The sequence below is a fragment of the Cladophialophora bantiana genome (assembly GCF_000835475.1).
Source record: "Cladophialophora bantiana CBS 173.52 unplaced genomic scaffold supercont1.11, whole genome shotgun sequence".
Lineage (NCBI taxonomy): Eukaryota > Fungi > Ascomycota > Eurotiomycetes > Chaetothyriales > Herpotrichiellaceae > Cladophialophora > Cladophialophora bantiana.
The window spans coordinates 517,615-535,342 of NW_015971585.1; the positions used below are offsets into that span (position 1 = coordinate 517,615).

The 17,728-nt window shown below is 52.7% G+C and overlaps 8 protein-coding genes across 8 annotated transcripts; 2 read left to right on the forward strand and 6 right to left on the reverse strand.

Moving 5' to 3' along the window:
* Window positions 1–748: 748 nt before the first annotated feature.
* Window positions 749–4,018, reverse strand: Z519_07610 (uncharacterized protein; the record flags this gene model as incomplete). Its single annotated transcript, XM_016765342.1, has 1 exon — window positions 749–4,018. One exon carries the CDS (start codon window positions 4,016–4,018, stop codon window positions 749–751), a length of 3,270 nt encoding a protein of 1,089 aa, XP_016618311.1.
* A 943-nt stretch (window positions 4,019–4,961) lies between these two features.
* Window positions 4,962–5,984, reverse strand: Z519_07611 (uncharacterized protein; the record flags this gene model as incomplete). Its single annotated transcript, XM_016765343.1, has 2 exons — window positions 4,962–5,132; window positions 5,280–5,984. The coding sequence occupies 2 exons, from the start codon at window positions 5,982–5,984 to the stop codon at window positions 4,962–4,964; spliced, it is 876 nt and encodes a 291-aa protein (XP_016618312.1).
* A 492-nt stretch (window positions 5,985–6,476) lies between these two features.
* On the reverse strand, window positions 6,477–8,131 carry Z519_07612 (uncharacterized protein; the record flags this gene model as incomplete). Its single annotated transcript, XM_016765344.1, has 2 exons — window positions 6,477–8,011; window positions 8,083–8,131. 2 exons carry the CDS (start codon window positions 8,129–8,131, stop codon window positions 6,477–6,479), a joined length of 1,584 nt encoding a protein of 527 aa, XP_016618313.1.
* A 769-nt stretch (window positions 8,132–8,900) lies between these two features.
* Z519_07613 (uncharacterized protein) lies at window positions 8,901–10,133 on the reverse strand (the record flags this gene model as incomplete). Its single annotated transcript, XM_016765345.1, has 1 exon — window positions 8,901–10,133. One exon carries the CDS (start codon window positions 10,131–10,133, stop codon window positions 8,901–8,903), a length of 1,233 nt encoding a protein of 410 aa, XP_016618314.1.
* Window positions 10,134–10,524: 391 nt separating this feature from the next.
* Window positions 10,525–11,758, forward strand: Z519_07614 (uncharacterized protein; the record flags this gene model as incomplete). The annotated part of the gene is made up of 2 exons (XM_016765346.1): window positions 10,525–10,542; window positions 10,595–11,758. 2 exons carry the CDS (start codon window positions 10,525–10,527, stop codon window positions 11,756–11,758), a joined length of 1,182 nt encoding a protein of 393 aa, XP_016618315.1.
* A 208-nt stretch (window positions 11,759–11,966) lies between these two features.
* Z519_07615 (uncharacterized protein) lies at window positions 11,967–14,051 on the forward strand (the record flags this gene model as incomplete). Its single annotated transcript, XM_016765347.1, has 1 exon — window positions 11,967–14,051. One exon carries the CDS (start codon window positions 11,967–11,969, stop codon window positions 14,049–14,051), a length of 2,085 nt encoding a protein of 694 aa, XP_016618316.1.
* A 59-nt stretch (window positions 14,052–14,110) lies between these two features.
* On the reverse strand, window positions 14,111–15,173 carry Z519_07616 (uncharacterized protein; the record flags this gene model as incomplete). Its single annotated transcript, XM_016765348.1, has 2 exons — window positions 14,111–14,816; window positions 14,905–15,173. The coding sequence occupies 2 exons, from the start codon at window positions 15,171–15,173 to the stop codon at window positions 14,111–14,113; spliced, it is 975 nt and encodes a 324-aa protein (XP_016618317.1).
* A 485-nt stretch (window positions 15,174–15,658) lies between these two features.
* On the reverse strand, window positions 15,659–17,296 carry Z519_07617 (uncharacterized protein; the record flags this gene model as incomplete). Its single annotated transcript, XM_016765349.1, has 6 exons — window positions 15,659–15,794; window positions 15,884–16,309; window positions 16,420–16,667; window positions 16,776–16,856; window positions 17,022–17,092; window positions 17,185–17,296. 6 exons carry the CDS (start codon window positions 17,294–17,296, stop codon window positions 15,659–15,661), a joined length of 1,074 nt encoding a protein of 357 aa, XP_016618318.1.
* Window positions 17,297–17,728: the final 432 nt, after the last annotated feature.

Here is a 17,728-nt window from a genome sequence, read left to right on the forward strand (position 1 = left end):
CGGGAATGACCCAAGGCGGCAAGACCGGGAAAGTCATAACTTGGTTGTCGTATGGCAATATGTTATGACATCCGACTACAAGCAGAACCTCGAAGAGCCTCAACACTACAAGCAACGCAGATTATCACATCGAGAGTGCGCCATGATGTCGACAACTTTTCTGAGTCGACCGCTAGAAAAGTTAGCGAGACTTTCTCCTCCGTATCTTCGACTGCGAAGGGGAAAGCGCTTGTGTCATGTTCTCCAAGGGAGGGATGTTCGCTTTCCCCTTTTATGTCTTTCTCGGCTTCTTTTCTTGCCGCTGCTATATGGCACGAGCATTGAAGCCGCTTGGGTCTGGCCCTCGAACGTAAACAGGGAGCGAGTATAAAGCCCCGGGACGGCCATTACGGAGACCGAGTCTGTGAATTTCTCATCATGGTTACCTCGACTGAAGGAAGCAGGCGATGAAGACTACAGAGACGTATGATGTGACCAGTAAATAAAAAGGCAATGGAGTGGTTGGGCGGAAACACGCCCCATGACAGATTATTTGGAGCCCAACATGACGGCAACGCATGGTTTGCATTAAATAGAGGAATCAATTACTTGCGCATTGGGACTTTTTCTTAATTGTTGACCCCTCTCGTTCGTCAGGCCACCTACCTACCGCCCCCCTCGACATGGTCTGTCTTCTTCTGTCTTCTGTCTTCTGGAGGAGAGTTTCCCGTCGTTTACCTGTGACGCGGCTGACAGATGCATTCCTTTCTCATCTTCCTGGCATCTTGCGTCCCTCCCTATTCGCATACCTCGCGACGTGGCCCAGCTTCATCAACAGATCGGCGTCGAGACGACCCATATCGCCTCTGGCTTTTAGGTTCCTGCCCAGATCGCTCATCGTCCTCCTGACGGGTCCTCCGGCAGTCGTAGCGTTGGGGCTCTGCAGTCCCTCCACCAGGATGCTCCACTCGGCGACCGTAGCGCCGTCGCCGGACATGTTGCGCGCGGTGACGCCGGCATTGTACAGCGATCCCCAGATGCGCAGCGTGGCGAAATTCGCTGTGTACACGGGCGGGGTAGTCGAGGGGATGTCAAACGTGGTGATGTTGTCTTGCACGGCCTCGATCGAGTTCAGCGCCGTCAGGTTGTACGTGTCAGTGATGTTCACGCGCTGGTTCGACGCGACTTCAAGGACGCCATCGGGATTGTTGATGGTGGCAGCGGAGGGGTCCGCGAGGGATTGATTGTGGAACAGGACGGAGTAATTGTACGGCGGTATTTGTCCCCAGTTGAACTCCATCCCCGTCACCTTGTATCCCACTGGCAGCGCCACTGTGATGGAACTTGTCTTATTTGCTGACACGGGCTGCCATTTCGTACTGGTTGCGCCATCGACTGCTGCAAGCGGGAACTGGCCTGGCAAGTAGTCATCGGGGGACGAGACAGGGAGACATTGCGCGACGTTGTTTTCGGTCGTAGGGATAAGACCAATCTGTCTGTTGGGGACCGTTATGCTGGAGTTCGGCATCAAGGAGTAGATCGCAAGGGGGGCTGAGCCGATGGGGCCAACCACGACGGGAATGGCAGAGGTTGCATAGGTAGCGTTCGGGACCGCGCCCTCACTAGGAGCAAGGCTACCGTTCCTCGTCAGGACCGTATGTGTCTGGTTTGAGAAGGCGGAGATCGGCCATCCATACCAGTGGAAGGTGCGGTATCTGATTTGTGGGATCTGAGGAGGTAAACTGGGGTCGATGTGCAGATTGAAATCTGGAATCAGACGTAACCCTAGATATCCAAATAGCACGACTTGTAACGCGCCTCCATGGCCTGTCAGGAAGGGATATGCTGGGTGCGTCCCGCCGTTGTCGTTCCAGTTGTCGACCAACTGTTCAGAGAGTTGGAACCACGGGCCTCGGAGGTAGGGTTGCGAGCTATATTGTTGATAGGTATAGGAAGAACATCCTGAAGGCGAGATCTGGTTTGCGATGATGGAGAAGATCGCGTATGTCATGGCGGGACCGTCCACGGATTGCTGGGCAGCATAATAGTCGAGATCGCTGAGCGAGTCGTTGGACGTATAATTCTGCCCGGTAAAGGAGAGCGGGTAAGTGTTGAGAATGACGTCTGCCTGTTTTACGACAGTCGTGCCGTTCATACCAGTGTATTCCAGCGTGACGTCCGCGTCTTCATCCCGGCCTATCAGCACGTTCTGAGCCATACCCGCCCACGTTGCATTGGGCGTGGCATTGAACATGGAGCGGAACTGATTGGCATAGGTGAGATGGGTAGAGATCAAGGCCATGGTGAAGCCACCATTGTCGACGTGGTTGGCATACTCGTCTGGATCAGTCATGTTGAGGAGAACCCAATGAGAGCCGTTTCGCTCAAGGATTTCCGAGTACATTGTGGCAACGGAGTCATAGATGGGCCAGAGAGATTCCTGAAATAATGCCGTGTCGCCCGACGCGATCCATAAATTGATGAACTCCAGGCCAATGTCGCCATTCAGATGATACTCGTAATCCCAACATGGACCAGTGGCTGTACAGTTCCCAAAACGACCACTCGTCCAGGGAAAGATGGCTGCAGCAGAACTAAACGCGGTATTTTTCTTGGAGGAGGCGAACGCAGTGCCAATATTTTGCTTCGCCTGCTGGTACCTCTCCACTCGATAGTTTGCAATACCCTTGGCCGCCGATGGAAATGCTGCTACCAGACCCGGTTGCATCCACACCTCAGCATCCCAAAAGATTTGCCCGGCGTATGAATCTGAACCTAGTCCTCCCACGGCAATGCTGTGACTGTTGATTGAACTGGCAGCATTGGCCGTTGCATTGATTGCATTCTGCGAAATGGTGTTTTGAAGGAGATGGTACGGGTTTGTCACCGCTGTAATTGCTGCTTCGAGTATAAATTGATCGTTTGGCAATGTACCATTTTCTGGGAATGAGAAATCGTCGACAGACGTAGTGGGAAACTGTTGTGCCCATTCTGTAGCGTGGGTCTGCAATGAAGCAGCATAACCAGCCTGTCTCGCGGCAAGTGCGGCATTTCTTGCAACAGGACGGGGACTCAGGAATCCATCAGTTGAGGCGATTCCGACGAATTTGGTGAAGGTAGCAACCTGCCCAGCCTGGAGGGTGACATTCAACGCAGAAGCCACTGATGATGCATTATTGCCCACATACGGCCGCTGCCATGTTGCTTGCTGGACAGACCGAACCGAAGCCCCCGAGCTCGTCATACCAGCGTATACGAACGCCGTCACGTTATGAATGCCATTCGGCTGAACAGAGGTGAAAATGAGACCAGAATCAATACCATTCTGTCCAGGAGTCGTGCGGACAGCGCAGTCTCCATTGAGCACATTCGCTATTGTAATGTTTGTGGCTTTGGCCGCAGTGATATTCATGGTAACAAAGCCCTGATTGATGTTGAGCTTGTGTGCGAACATTTGGTAGGAGACATTGAATGACCCATGGCCATTTGGCGACCACGTAAAAGCCCAATTCATCAGACCACGCTTCATGTCGAGGCTTGATCTGAAACTGCTGATGGTCGAGCCGTTGGTGGAAGCAGTGAGGTAGTTGCTTCCTCCCAAATCTGGAACGATGCCACCCCAGTGAGGAATGCCACTGATGGCAGTATCCCAGCCATACTGATACAGCCAGGGAAAATTGGAGCCGTTGGTCTTTGGTTGCGAGTCCCAGAAGCCTCCAACAGTGGCGAAGGTTTGTCGTCGATCGAACAGAGGCCATCCATTGATATTGTCGCCGTCGACAGGAGTATCAACCTCGAAGAATGGGCCTAGGGATGCTACGTTGATTCCATGATAGCCATTCGCAACCACCATTCGAGATTGATAATGTCCTTGATCCAGATTGGTGGTGGTGAGCACCCAATTGGCAGCGTCCCAGGTGACTCCGTCAAATCGAGTCTTGTATATCGTCGATGCATTACCAGATTGAGCTGATGTGAGGGAGGATAAGGAGACACTGAGAAGCAGGCCAAAGAGCGACAAGGGCCTTGTCGAAGCCATCTGTAGGAATTAGTTTGGCCTTGATTCCATCTGGGCATCGCTATTATCATCACGTACCTTGAGTTCTTTCGTAGCTGTTCTTCTATCCCGGCAGGGTGTGAGTGAATTAGGGATGCTTACTTTTGTTTTAAAATTGAAGTCAGAGGAAGAGAAGCTCCAGCTTTTGGTGCTCCTAGGCTACTGGTTACCTCATGGGTGAAAGTATGCCTACCGGCCATGTGACAGCAAGAGGAGCTTCAGTTGGCAGGTACGGGAAGTTACTGCTGGCTAAGTGATTGTCCACGTCCAACATGTAATGCAGGCAGGGCGCGGAAGACCGGTAGAATTCCTGATCGCAGACAGTTACATTTGACCAAGCAGGACTTTGCTTGATTTGTAGGTGTCTGTGGTCACATCAACCAGGATCGTCGGTGGCTATCGCCATCATAGGTCAATTGACGAGCGGTTGATGGAGCGAATACGACGTCATTTGTGGGATAGACGTAAATGGATGCGGAGGCAAGGCAAGGGTGCCCTCCTCGCCGCGATGGATTGAGCGGCGTCACCAAAGCTCATAGAACTGCTAGATTGAGTTTCGTGGCAGCTCGCTTCCTGTTGTGGGGAAGGGGGAATGGCGGGTTCCTGTGCCTGGGAGGGCGTCATTGGAGAGCTCGGTTGCATTTCCTGGGGCGCCTGGGCGCCATGGACCGCCACCGCTGTTCGTAGCCCAGTGCCACTCACTTCCATGGTTGGGGCTCCATGGTCGTCGCGTGCCTGGTGGAGCAACCTTTTCAATACTCCGCCGAGTCGATCAGAGGTTGGACTTGCTTCGAACATCAAAGAATCGCTGCTCATCCGAGTCATCGCCCGGCTTCGGCTCCCGAAAAGTCCTGCAGAGGGTCGAGCGGCCGCTCACCGTCTGACATCGTATCTTGAGGATTCTCAAGCATCGAGCGCCAACTTGTCATTCTACATCATCTTCCTCGTTATTGGCATTGGCACTGGGTCTCCGCCTGTTGTGTGCACCGCTCCTCCTCTTTCCAGTCTGATAGCTTTCCGACGTTGTGATAGACTTTTCTCCCACAAAGCATTCGCCATCCCATTCAGTTCTGCATAGTGGACATCTCGTCGATCGCTGTATTCGAAAAAAATTCTGGGTACATATATCGTGCACCCGACAAGGGCATTCACGTCGAGGACACCGTTGGCCCTGCCGATCACTCAGTCCGTCAGCTTTGGGAATGCGCGGAAAACAAAAGTATTTATCGAAACACTGTCTTACCACCGTGATAATCTCCTTACAAGCATGGCAGAACTTGATCTTCTCTCTCTTGTTGCCGTCTTCATCCTCGTCATTGTAGGTGTCCACTAACCAGCCCTTGAGCTCCATCAGCGCACGAGGGCTCAAGCTGTAAAACCCAGCCCGACTCTTTTCTAGCCATCCCTCGTCCAACAATTTGTGAAGCATGTTCTCAGAATCCATAGCACTGAGCACACCAGCTGTTGCCTGGGTCTCATTCTCTTCAGCGGCCTGGCGCCGCAGGGCGGCTCTGCCAACTTGAATGGCGTCAATACCACTTATGCACATAGCCTCTCTTTTGCCCTTGTTGTTCTGTCCATCAAACATTGCGTCGAGGAGTTTCCTCACGTAGACGATTTCGTCGGGTGTGTAGCTTGTGGCAAGTTGCGTGAGTGGATCGCTCGTGGTGTTCACTAGGGCATACACCCGTTCTCGGGTCTGCTGGTGCAAGGTACTTCGGATCTCGAGGTCGAGAGGGGATAGTCTGCGGTTTGCGTCTGCAATGTAGTCATTCAAGTCTTCGACCGTGACATCCTGCGGCAGAACTTCGCGTTGTTCTCTAAATGTCGAACACGCCGCAATGATGGGTTTGGCCGTTTCTAGAGTGAGGACGCCGCGGGTGAGGAAGGCCTGCAGGAAGGCTCTATTGGCATCGTTGTAGCCCGGACCGTCTCCGAAGGTATCCATTTGGGTAAGCTATTCGGCGATGATCGAGCCAACTCGTCAGTTGTGGGGAGGATGGAAATCGCTGGTCTTGGTGGCAGAATTCACCACTTTACACGTGTTTGTGGCAGACGCGTTAAGGCGTCTTTCGCCAAGCCCGCGCAAGGCTGTGCATGAGGAGAGCCTCTCACCAACAGACTTCTCTCCACATCCCAGGCACCACTCTTTATATATGGTTTCAGATGTCAATAGAAAAGCAGATGTTTGCAGACCTGAGGTCACAAACAGCAGATGACAGTGTCATCGAACATCTCTCCCCTTTATCCGATTGACGGACAACTCACCCTCCACAAGTAAACACGTTGTTTCTCGATTCCCATTGAGGTACTATGCTCGTGATCTATCTGTCAAGGTTGCCTCCTTGAGCGTCTCCCCAAGAGGCCCTGTAGGTCACTCAGGGAGCTGGTTAGCTCAAGGATGAGGGTATGTATGTATATACAGGATGCTCCTCCTCTATCAATTCATCCCATTCACCGACTTCCTCGATGCAATAGCCTCCTCCGCCGTTTTAACGATGATCTCAAATGCCCCTCTTATATACTTCTCTTCTGCATGCGGATTACCACTAACAACTCGCATGAAAGATTTGCCCGCCGTGCTGCTACAGGTTATGAAAATCTCTCCTCGCTCATTGATCAACTCTCCAATATGCTTCGTCACCTCATTCGCGTCCTGTTCTCTTTGCTGATCTGCTGCAGTCTGTGGCACAAAGTCTGCATTCGTTTTTGCCGTATTTGCTTGCTCTGACAGGGCAGATGGCTTGACCCGAAAACACGTCAACCCAAATCGCGGCTCTGCGACTAACTCGAACAGATTACTTCTCCCACGGACAAGATCAGCAAAGATCTCGCCTCTGTCCACCGTCTTTCTGATGTGTTCCCTCATTCCTTCCAAGCCGTAACTCCGCATAACGAACCAGATTTTCAGTGCGCGGAATCGTCTTCCTAATGGAATCTGCCAGTCCCGATAATCCGTGACCAGGCCACTGTCCGAGTGCTTGTTCGTATAATAAGCTGCAGAGATGGACAATGCACGTGTTAGGTGGTTCCGGTTTTGGACGAACAAGCAAGATGCGTCAAAGTTGACGAGCAGCCATTTGTGCATGTTCATGTTAAACGAGTCGGCGATGATCATGAGTGGTGAGTACTTGGAGGAGTATTCCGGACACACCAGGGCGGCACCAGCGTAGGCCGCATCGATGTGAACCCAAAGATTTGGATGGGCTTTGAGAAGTGGCGCGAGGCCCGCAAAGTCGTCGACTGCACACGTCGAAGTCGTTCCCAGCGTTAGGGTGATATAGTAAGGTTCGAGACCTTCGGCTTTGCATTGCTCCAGAGCGGCTTCCAGCTCTTCGCGCTTCAAAGACAACTCATTCTCGAGTTTCGTCTGAATAGATCGATACCGAGTACCAGCGATTAGAGCCCCCTTTTGCGTCGAGGAATGAGCTTGATCACTTGATAGGGCAACCAGCCGTCCTCTCAGGAAGGCAATGCGATCCTCCCTCTCTGGCGACCCAGGTTTCAAACCCTCTGCATCACACTTACTGTGTAAATACCGCTCTCGCGCGGCAACCATGCAGGTCACGATCGCTTCACTCGCGCTGCCCTGAATGGTCCCTCCACCGCCACTTGTGCTTGTGCTCAAAAACTCCTTGGGCAGCTGAAACGCCTGGGCCAGCCAGTCCATCACCACAGTCTCCAGTTCCGTGCACGCAGGACTGCAAAGCCAATTGAAGGCTGGAGCTGTGAATGCGGCAGAATACATCTCTCCGAGCATGGACGGATACGTGACGCCCGCGGGGAAAAAGGCCATGAAGTTGGGCGACTGCCAGTGCGTGATCCCGGGAACGATCTTCGACGCAATATCCGGCTGGATCTCCGACCATGCTTGGGGTTTCTCCGGTGCTGATGCTGGGAGCTGCGGCGCGAGAAAGCCCGGTTTGATGGTCGGCAACACAGGGTAGTTGGGGAGATCTTGGTTGTATGCAATGACTTGAGGCGGAGTATGTGTAAGCTATGGCTCTTTTCACATGGGACAGTCGCAAACTGGGCGTAGAGCATACTTTCTTCAATGGCCGCGTGGGCGGCTTTCCTGAATTGATCCGCGTCCATGTCTAATCTTTTCGAGGAGCTGAGACCTCGAACTCGTAGGTGGAAGGACTTGAATGTAGATGCTGAGGCCGTCTGCAATCTCAGGGCTTTTCCCAAGAAGGTCCTGCACATAGAATATTATATCAGACCCAGAAGGCGAATGAATGATAGCACGAGGCAACTGAGGGCTTCCCGAATAGACAGATGAGACAGATGGGCAGCAGAGAAACAGCAGAAATACCACCAAACCCCCGACGGGAAATCTAATGCACGCCCTTTTGTCGTTGAGTGCGTTTCCCTACCTATGATTACGATTTGCCTTTTTTCAATGGGCGGAATTCTTTGCGCACAGGGCGAACGACGAAAGTGATTGGCGGAAAGGCGGAGCCTTGCTACTCGTTGCTTCCGCCTCGGTGTTTTGTGTATATATATTTTGACGCTTCGCATCTACGAGGGGTTAGCATGTCAGCAAAGGTAATTCTGATACCCTTATCCCCGTCGAGGCATTGCTGTATAAAGCTGTGGATGCCGCCTTCAGCGCTTTGAGTAAGCGTGTCGGACATGATGGGTGCTGCTGCCCTGCGCAATACTCACCACCGCCACCCGAGGGACTATTTATATGTTTATATGGCAATTCGAGTGATATACACAGAATGTACATCTTCAGCGGCATATGATGCTGAAGGGTGTAGCTTACATAGAGATTGCACAACCGGGAATCCATTCCGCTCAGCCCATGTAACACCAGAACAGAGCCCAACTGATATGGAACGGGTCATATCGAGTTCGTTCACGTCTCCTCAAAGACAAAGACGCCCTTGCCAGCTCGGAATCCCCCAAGAGTCCCCTGCACAGCTTGCTTCAGGATATCGATATCCGTCTTCCACCCCCATTTGCATTCCTGCACTGGTATATCCTTGAATCGCCCTTCTCTCGTGAGCCGAAGGACGTCGTCTACCGTCTGCTTCTTCTGATCAGGGTGTCGATCACTCCACTTGCTCACCCAGAATCCGTTGAAGGTTATCTCCTTAAAGATCAGGAGCGAGGCAGGTAATATGACAGGCTGCTTGCTCATTGCTCCGTACGTCACCATGGTTGCTCCGGGGCTGAGGAACTTTGCCAATGCCGTGGCGGGTTTCCCGCCCACGCAATTGAGTCCGACTTTGATTTCTTCTCGTCCACCATTTGTCCACTCTTTGATCTGGTCTCTGATCTCACGACCTTGTAGCTCTTCTTCAGTAATGACTTTGGTGGCGCCAATATCGAGGAGTTCTTGGCGGAGTCTCTGTTCCTCCTCCTTGTTCTCCCGGCCTCGGATCACATTGATACTCTTGAACCCCCACTCGTGTCCAAGTTGTATGGCAGCTCGTCCCACGCCGCTGTTGGCTCCGTTTTGGATAAACCATTCGTCTCCGCGGAAGCTCCACTTTGCCGAGTCGAGAAGCATGCGGTAGGCTGTGCAGGGATTGACTGACACTGTCCCGACTTGAAGAGGGGTCAATCCCTCCTTGTTGTCAATTTTGATCAGTTTGCTCTCGTCTACGGCCATGTGTGTTCGCCAGGTACCCATCCCTGTACTCTTCATGATGACCCAATCTCCTTTACTCAGGCTCTTTACTCCAGAACCGACGCTAATAACCTCCGCCGCACCTTCATTTCCAGCTACCGCGGAGGGTTCTGAGGTACCGAGAGCCGTTGTCATCTCTGGTTTCGCGGGATAGACACCCTGAATCTGGTTGACGTCGGCAGGGTTGATGGGAGCCACGAGCGTGCGGAGAACCACGTTGGTCCCAGATGCGGGCGATATGGAGTGACCATGTAGAGAGAGGACATCTTGTGGCTCTCCGTATTTAGAGTACACCAGGGCTTTAGCTTGTGTGTAGCCATAGCTGCTAATCTTTCGTCTTTGGTCGACGCGAGATCGGATGGGTTGTTGACAGTCCCGGCATATCAAGCGACTTGCTGAAAGCAGGCTTCGTGACGTGTCTCCGAGACATTTTTGAACATAGCGAGGAGATGCCATGACGGCTGTTGCAACGAACTCAAGACGGAAGCAGACCAGAAATTGAAGCGCAAGCCCGCTTAAGAATCATATCATAGCCCAAGCAGAGCCGATAGCGTTCCCCGCATTCCCGGGAAATGCTCTCCAAGCGCAGGCGCCGACTGCAAGTTGGCTCATTGGGTCTCACCTGCATGTTTGCCCCGACTCCCCGATCGAGGTGGCAACACGTTTCGCCAAATTCTCGTGACGCAGGCATTCGTCGTTCATTGTCAATGATTATTGCTTGCCCTGGCGCTGGATTCGGCGCATGATGCTGCTATCAAGGGCGATGACCGTTCGATGGCACGCTGTTGCTCATAAATAAATTGTTCTCTGGCTGTCGATCTCACCTCCGACAATGAGACGAGCCAGCATGTCGTGGCTTTGGAAGGTAAGCACGCGGCCACCAGAACTGTTGAACAGTTACTTACTTACCATGTCAGGGAGATGCCAACTCCCCTGCATCTTTCGAGAAAGCCCTCTCCAAGCTGTCCTCACAAATCACTGCCGCGAACCTAGCCCTTGACATCAGTCGCAGTCGAGATCGCCGAATCAAAGCCCTGTGGACTCTTTACACAACCGTCACATACCTTCTCTACACTTTGATCATTGTTCTCGTCCTTGGACCGCGGAATTGGTCCATCTATCACTATGCCGGCCTCATTGGAGCACCGATCACCATCTACGTGGTCCGAATGGTCATTGCTGCTTTTTTCGATTGGAGGATAAGCCGTCAGCAAGCCTACTTGGATCATTTGCAGAAGCAACGGGAACAAAAGATTGCAGATCTCAAGAAAGCCACAAAGTATGACAGTACTCAAGAACTACTACAGAAGTACGGCGGTGCTCCACCGACAAAGTCACCCTCGAAGCAGCCTCAGCAAGGGACGAAAAGAAAGCCGGGTCTTCCCACAGAGCAACTCCCTATACAAAGGACTGGAATTGCACCTCCACCAACAGCAAATATTCCAGGAAGACAGAACTCCAACCCACTTGCGCAGAAACCGAATATCCAGCCGGGCGCTACACCCATGTCGCCAAGTCATGGCCCGTCACCACTTGCTGGTCCAATGATGGCACACAGCCCCGTGGATTTATCGCCGGATTCGCCAGGTTTTGCTCCAAACGCCTTTTCGAGCATACCACCCCCTTCCAGCACCACATATGAACAGCCGCCCCACTGGTACGACCGCATACTAGACGTCCTTCTTGGCGAGGATGAAACCGCCGCGAAGAACAGATTGGTATTGCTGTGCTCCAGGTGTCGTCTGGTCAACGGTCAAGCCCCTCCTGGTGTTAGGGCACTGGAGGAATTAGGGCGTTGGAGATGCAGTGGCTGCGGTGCTTGGAACGGAGTCGAAAGTGAAGGCGCGCAAGCTGTCACCGACAATACTGCTGCAACGAAGGCAGAGGATGTGGAGGGCTGGGAGAGGGTGCCTCGAGCTGCGGACATTCGAGAAGAGACTCCCGAAGACTCCAAGTCCGAAGAAATAGCTGATATCAGCAATCAGAGAGGGACGGGACGAGAAGGTGATGATGACGGCGGCCTCGTCAAGCGAGTCACCCGTAGTGCAGGCAAGCAAGATCCCCCTGAGCCTTTGGAATGAATTATGCCTATCTCATATGTCAAACATATCTCCTATCAGTCGATCGAACAACAAAATCAATCAGGCACCCCTTTTTTTGCGTGCGCTCATCACGTGAACAAGTTTGCCAAGACGTGAAGAGATTGAAATTCCCCGTCATTCGACTTCATAGTATTCTCGTTTCCAAATCCATAGTCGTAACCATGCCAGGAGAAGCGATCTTAGAAAAATGTCAATCTTCACTGTACGTCCGGCCAGTACGGACAAGGATCCTTTTAGAATCGGGTTGACGGCCGTGTCTATGCTGTCGTTGAAGTTGAAATCTGGGGACATCTGTGAGCTCCGGGGAGCCGATGACAACAATGGCAAAAGGAAGCTCGCGGTCGCTTGGCAAGGGTTAGGGCCTGGAATGAAAGACTCGATCGTCCAGACGTCAAGACTACTCCAGGAAGCCTACGGCTTCAAACTAGGAGAGAAGATCACTATTTCGCGCTGGTCACATCCCTTACAGAATGCCGTCTCTGTGACGCTTCAGAAGGTTGGGGCTCCGCCAGATGTTGACGCCGACTTGAAATCCTGGTCGAAGCGGATTGCCTCGACTATATCCCCTATAGGGGAACATATGGTTGTGTCACAAAGATTACGCTGTACGCTGTCATCAAATGGGGAGGAACCAGTCGAGTTCATTGTAAAGGACGTGGGGTTGCAAGACTCCTTGTTCGCGCGCGTAACAAGGGACACGGCCTTCAGGATTGTCAGCTCAGAGACACTAGATCAGCCTCTAGCCATCACATTCCGACCAAAGCATCTCGGTGGGATGCAGGATCAAATTGCTCAAGTGCAAGATATCGTAAGCGACATCTGTTACCCAATTGCCAAACAGCATTTTCAAGCATACGAGCCAGTGCAGGGGCTTCTTCTGTACGGCGCTAAGGGAACAGGGAAATCGTCATTGATTGCCGCCTTGGCCGATTGCGAATGGCCGACAGTCCTACATTGGAAACCAGGGGCAGAGATTTTCGCCTCGCCGGAGCCCTCCTTGGTTATTGTAGGGCCAGAATATCTTACCAGAAGCCCCAGTACCTCGTCGAATCTTACCAGCGAGTTGGACTCCATGTTTCAGCGGATTCAGGGAAGCCCTACCCTTGTGGTCGCGGAAGCGCGGCACCCAAATGATATCGATGAAAGGCTGCGAACAGAAGGCAGGTTCGCCGTTGAGATCGAGTTGCCTATCCCGTCAGCGATTCAAAGGAAAGACATTTTGCTTGCGTTACGAGGCAAAGACAGTGTCCCTACAGATGACCTTCTACAGGAAATTTCAGAAAGGACACATGGATATGTAGGTGTTGATCTGAAAGCTCTTCTTCGGGTAATGATTCACCTTGCATCTAAGCACCCGCCGCCTTATGGAGCAAATGATGGTGAAGGAACTCGGTTGGTTGTACAATCCGCCGATCTCGAGAACGCTCTGCAACAGGTTCGACCGTCTGCGCTACAAGAGATCTTTCTCGAGACGCCAAATGTCCGATGGTCTGATATCGGTGGCCAGCATGAAATCAAACGTCAGCTACACAATGCTGTTGAGCGACCGTTGAAGTTTGCGGATCGCATGAAGAAGTTGCGATTGCAGCCAAAGAAGGGTGTCCTTCTCTATGGTCCTCCTGGTTGTTCAAAGACTTTGCTTGTCCGAGCCCTGGCAACGGAAGCCGGCCTCAACTTTCTGGCTGTCAAAGGGGCAGAACTAATCTCCATGTATGTTGGTGAGAGCGAAAGAGCCACGCGCGAGGTGTTCCGCAAAGCCAGAGCGGCGAGCCCAAGCATCATCTTCTTCGACGAGATTGACGCCATCGCCTCTCGCGGGAGAAGTGGCAGCGATCTCAATGTTCTGACCACCTTGCTCAATGAGATGGATGGGTTTGAGGAGCTTCGAAATGTATTTGTGGTCGCTGCGACCAACAAGCCACAGAATATCGATCCTGCTTTGATGCGTCCGGGAAGGTTTGACAACGTTGTCTACATTGGTCCGCCAGATGTTGAGGCGAGAAAGGAGATTTTCCACAAACGGCTCGAAGGGGTTTATGAAAGTCAAAATAGTCTCGGTGAGGACGTACAAGAGTTTGCCAGTTCAACAGAAGGGTTTTCAGGAGCCGAGATCGTTGCCATTTGCCAGACTGCCGGAGAAAATGCCTTTGACGATGACCGCGAAACAATCATATCCGACGACATCAGGAAAGCTATCGGGACGACTCCAAAGAGTATCACCAAGGAGATGTTACTAGAATTCGAGACGTGGAATGCCGCACGAATGCGGTAGGAGCGGCGTCGTGCAGAGCGCAAATGTGTGACCCGCGATGATGTCTTGTCGAGCGATTATCATGCATTGCCATTTGGCCTTCCGTCTGTTTCAATAGCCAAATCCTGGATTGTCTTCCAGACAAAATGTTTCTGGCCCGGATTAACGACATGGTTATCGTTTCCCAGCCCGCCTTCGTCTTTGGGCCTGTAATCCGCCCTCCCGTCTCCCATGATGAATCTTAGACAGACGATGGGACCGCGATCCTCGTAGTGGCGACCTAGAGCTCTCCTCTTGAAGCCCTCCAGTTCCACGCTCTTCAAGTCGATTGTCCCAGCACCGGCGGCGGTCATGATTTGGGCGATTTGCCGGAAACTTGCGTGCGTTCCCGCAATCCTTAGTTCTTCGGGCACCTTCTCCCCGCGCATCGTCCGCTCTGCCAGGATACACAGAACTCTTGCAATGTCGCCAATGTCTGTGTAGCTAATCACCTGGTCCAAGCCGCCAACAGCCTGATACACGTCCTTGGAAGTGTGAAAGCCATACCAAGGGCCGATTCCGCTGTGGAGGAAGAGTCCGCTAAATATCCTGCAGACATGAACGTTGGTGCCTTTGACGATGTTTTTGGTCAGGTTGTAATGCTGCCTCTTCCCATCCCACTCGGGGACGTCGAAGTCGTGTAGCGTGTGGTCGACCCCGAATTCCGACGGAAAATACAGCTTGACAGCCGTCTTGGGCAACGTGCTGGCGATATTGTCTCGAAGCTGGGCTCCTGCCATTGATATGCTAAGAGGTCATGCACGATAGGATTTCAGCCGGCTGTTTCTGTGCTTTCGGTTGCATGTAATGTGTATATATGCATGTATGTACTCACGCGTTGATGAGGACGTCGATCCCGTCCAGCGCCATGACCAGGTCATTTTCGTCGTAGGCGTCCTCCTCGATGATTCGGATCTCGGCGCCTCTCTCCGCCCATCTTTGCGTGCTGGGCGTATGTCGACGAGCAATCAATACGAACCCGGAGAGCCTCGTGCACAACTCGTCCGAGAGGAAAGTTCCGGTCAGACGTGTTCCCAGGTCGCCCGTGGCGCCGACGACAGCGACGACCGGTTTGGCCGGAGACGGCGAGAAGCGGGTTTTCATGATAACACTGGCTTTTTCCTAACCCTGAGACGCGTCTGGGGGAGGAATTAGACTTGCGCTGTCCCAGTACTAGGTAGTCAGGTCTGAATTTTTTTCAAGGATGGTACATACGCCTTACTACTTCCATACGCTGACAGAGCCGTGTTTGCCACGGACCCCGCAGAGCATTTATGCGTCTCGGATCTATATAATGAGCCCCATTCCCTCTCTTATGCGCGGTGTGCTCGTCCCCGACTCGGACTCGACCTCACCCTCACTGCGCCAGGACCGAGAAAGTGCGTGAGAAAGGCAAATTCTGGGATGAAGGCGGGGAGCTACCCCTTCGAGGAATACAATGGTAAATCGGGAGCATTTTACGTCGGCTTCTCAGGGCGGTTCGTCCTGACGGTCTCGGAGACGCAGTGAAAATGACGGCGATGTCAGAGAGGTTAGAAAACTATTTTGCTCCCGTCGAAAAGACTCAAACCCTTCCAGCACACCCTCGATCAGAGTTTGGCGCTCGGCCTCAGATACGCCCCAGCGCTGCTCAGCACTTTGACTGCACCGTCCATCATCTCCGCCACGATCTCCGCTGCGGTCTGATTTGGCGTGTTCACGAGTCCAGCGACTTGTCCCATGGGCCTTTTTGCGGAAACAAATGTCAGCAAGAATAAAGTCGTACGACAACCCTTGCAACGAGCAGCAATAAAAAGGTCCCGAGAAACACATACCTGAGCGTGGATTGATCCTCAATCTCCTCGGTGATGCCTCCGATCTTCTCCAGCCGTTCCATTTCATGGTGCAGTGCGATGATCCCTTTACTTTGCAGGTCCAAGATCTCGTCCCGCCTATTCGTCTCCCAGTTCCGCACATAGGGCGTGGCCAGGGCGCGCAGCGGGCGACCGGTCCAAATGGTCGATTTGATCGTGCTGTCAAAGTCGGCGGCAATAATGGCCCTCTTTGCAGCCTCTGGGGCGCCGGACTCTTTCGCTGTGACGAAGCGTGTGCCGACCCAGACGGCTGAGGCGCCGAGCATCAGTGCCGCTGCGATCCCGCGGCCGTCGTAGATGCCACCTGCTGCTACGAGTTGGACGGGTTGGCCTGTTAAGGGGGAGGTGTAGTTCTTGACGATGTCCGCGCAGGCCGGGATCAAGACACTTCAGCGGAGAGATACAAACGTTAGCTGGTCGTTTCTGACACTGGCATGCATGGGGTGGCAATCTTCCACAAGCATCGCCTCTCTCTCGCAATGTTTGGTTCAACTCACCTCGTCGGCGTATCGCCCGTATGTCCACCAGCCTCTCCTCCCTGGGCACAGATAATGTCTGCACCAGCTTGGCATGCTTTGTGCACATGCTTAGGGTGTCCGATCATGTTCATATACAGCACGCCTTTTTTGTGGAGTTTATCCACGACGTGTTTAGGGGCGACTCCCACGGCGGAAACGAAGAGTTTAGCGCCGCCGGCGATGATGATGTCGACGAGTTCGTTGAGGGTGCCTTTTGTGTAATCCAGCTATTCACGTGGAAATTAGAAGAGCGTCGATCAGTCGTGCCCTCGGGAGGGGCGAAGCCTGGAAGTAAGAGGGAAGCGGGTGTCAAAACAAACAAAAGGAAAACTCACGTTAGTCTTGCGTGCATTGCCGCCGACTTGTGGAATCAACAAATCGACGCCAAAGGGAAGAGATGGGTCCTTTAGGCCGGCCTGTGTTCAAGAAGAGTTTCACAACAGTCAGCCGCTGCCAGTTCCTCGCTACGTTCTATGCCTCCAGCTTCGTGCCGCTGGGCATCGTCGGACATCGTCTCGCCGGGTCTGAAAGGCGAAAATCGGAGTGGCAGAATTCAGGTAGGTGGCTCTCTCCTCACTCACTTTCAGTTCATCGATCATCTCCTGTAGCATCTTTGGCGTATATCCGACTCCGCCGATCACACCGAGGCCGCCTCTCATCGGGTTTAGCATGCGGATTGGAAGAAAAAGAGGGAAGTCGGGTATATCTAGAGTATATATCCCATCTTGCATTGTATATACGTACCGGCATTTGACACGGCGGCCGCGAGAGGAGCGCCCGACGTCTGGCCCATGCCTGCCAGGAGGATGGGATGCTGGATGCCCAGCAGCTGGGTGACGGATGTAGTTATCGACATTTTATTAGGGCTGGCTTTTCTTTGGGGGTGACTCTGCCAGACAGATAGACGTAGACACAGCGAAGACGACGAATGGAGGGGGCAAAAGGGATAGGATCAAGAGATGAGAATGATGGTCCAGAGATGTAGGTAATATGTACAAGTAGGTAGTTTTTAAAGTCCTTTCCGAGGCCCGGGTGGTGGTGTCAGCAATTAGTATGTAGTGGACCTTGCTACTGTAATGGATGGAACAGCGGAGCTCGAGTAATTATGTATATGTAACCAAAGTATTATATCGCAGATTCCCACAGTGGCTCGGCTATTAATTGCGCATAGTTGTTGGATACAAAGACATTGAAGTTTCTCACCCGGACAAGCTCAGAATGGCCCAGAGCCTTCAGCCGAGTCGAAGATGCGTGATGCCGAGGTCTGCGACTAGACCACTTTCCAGGG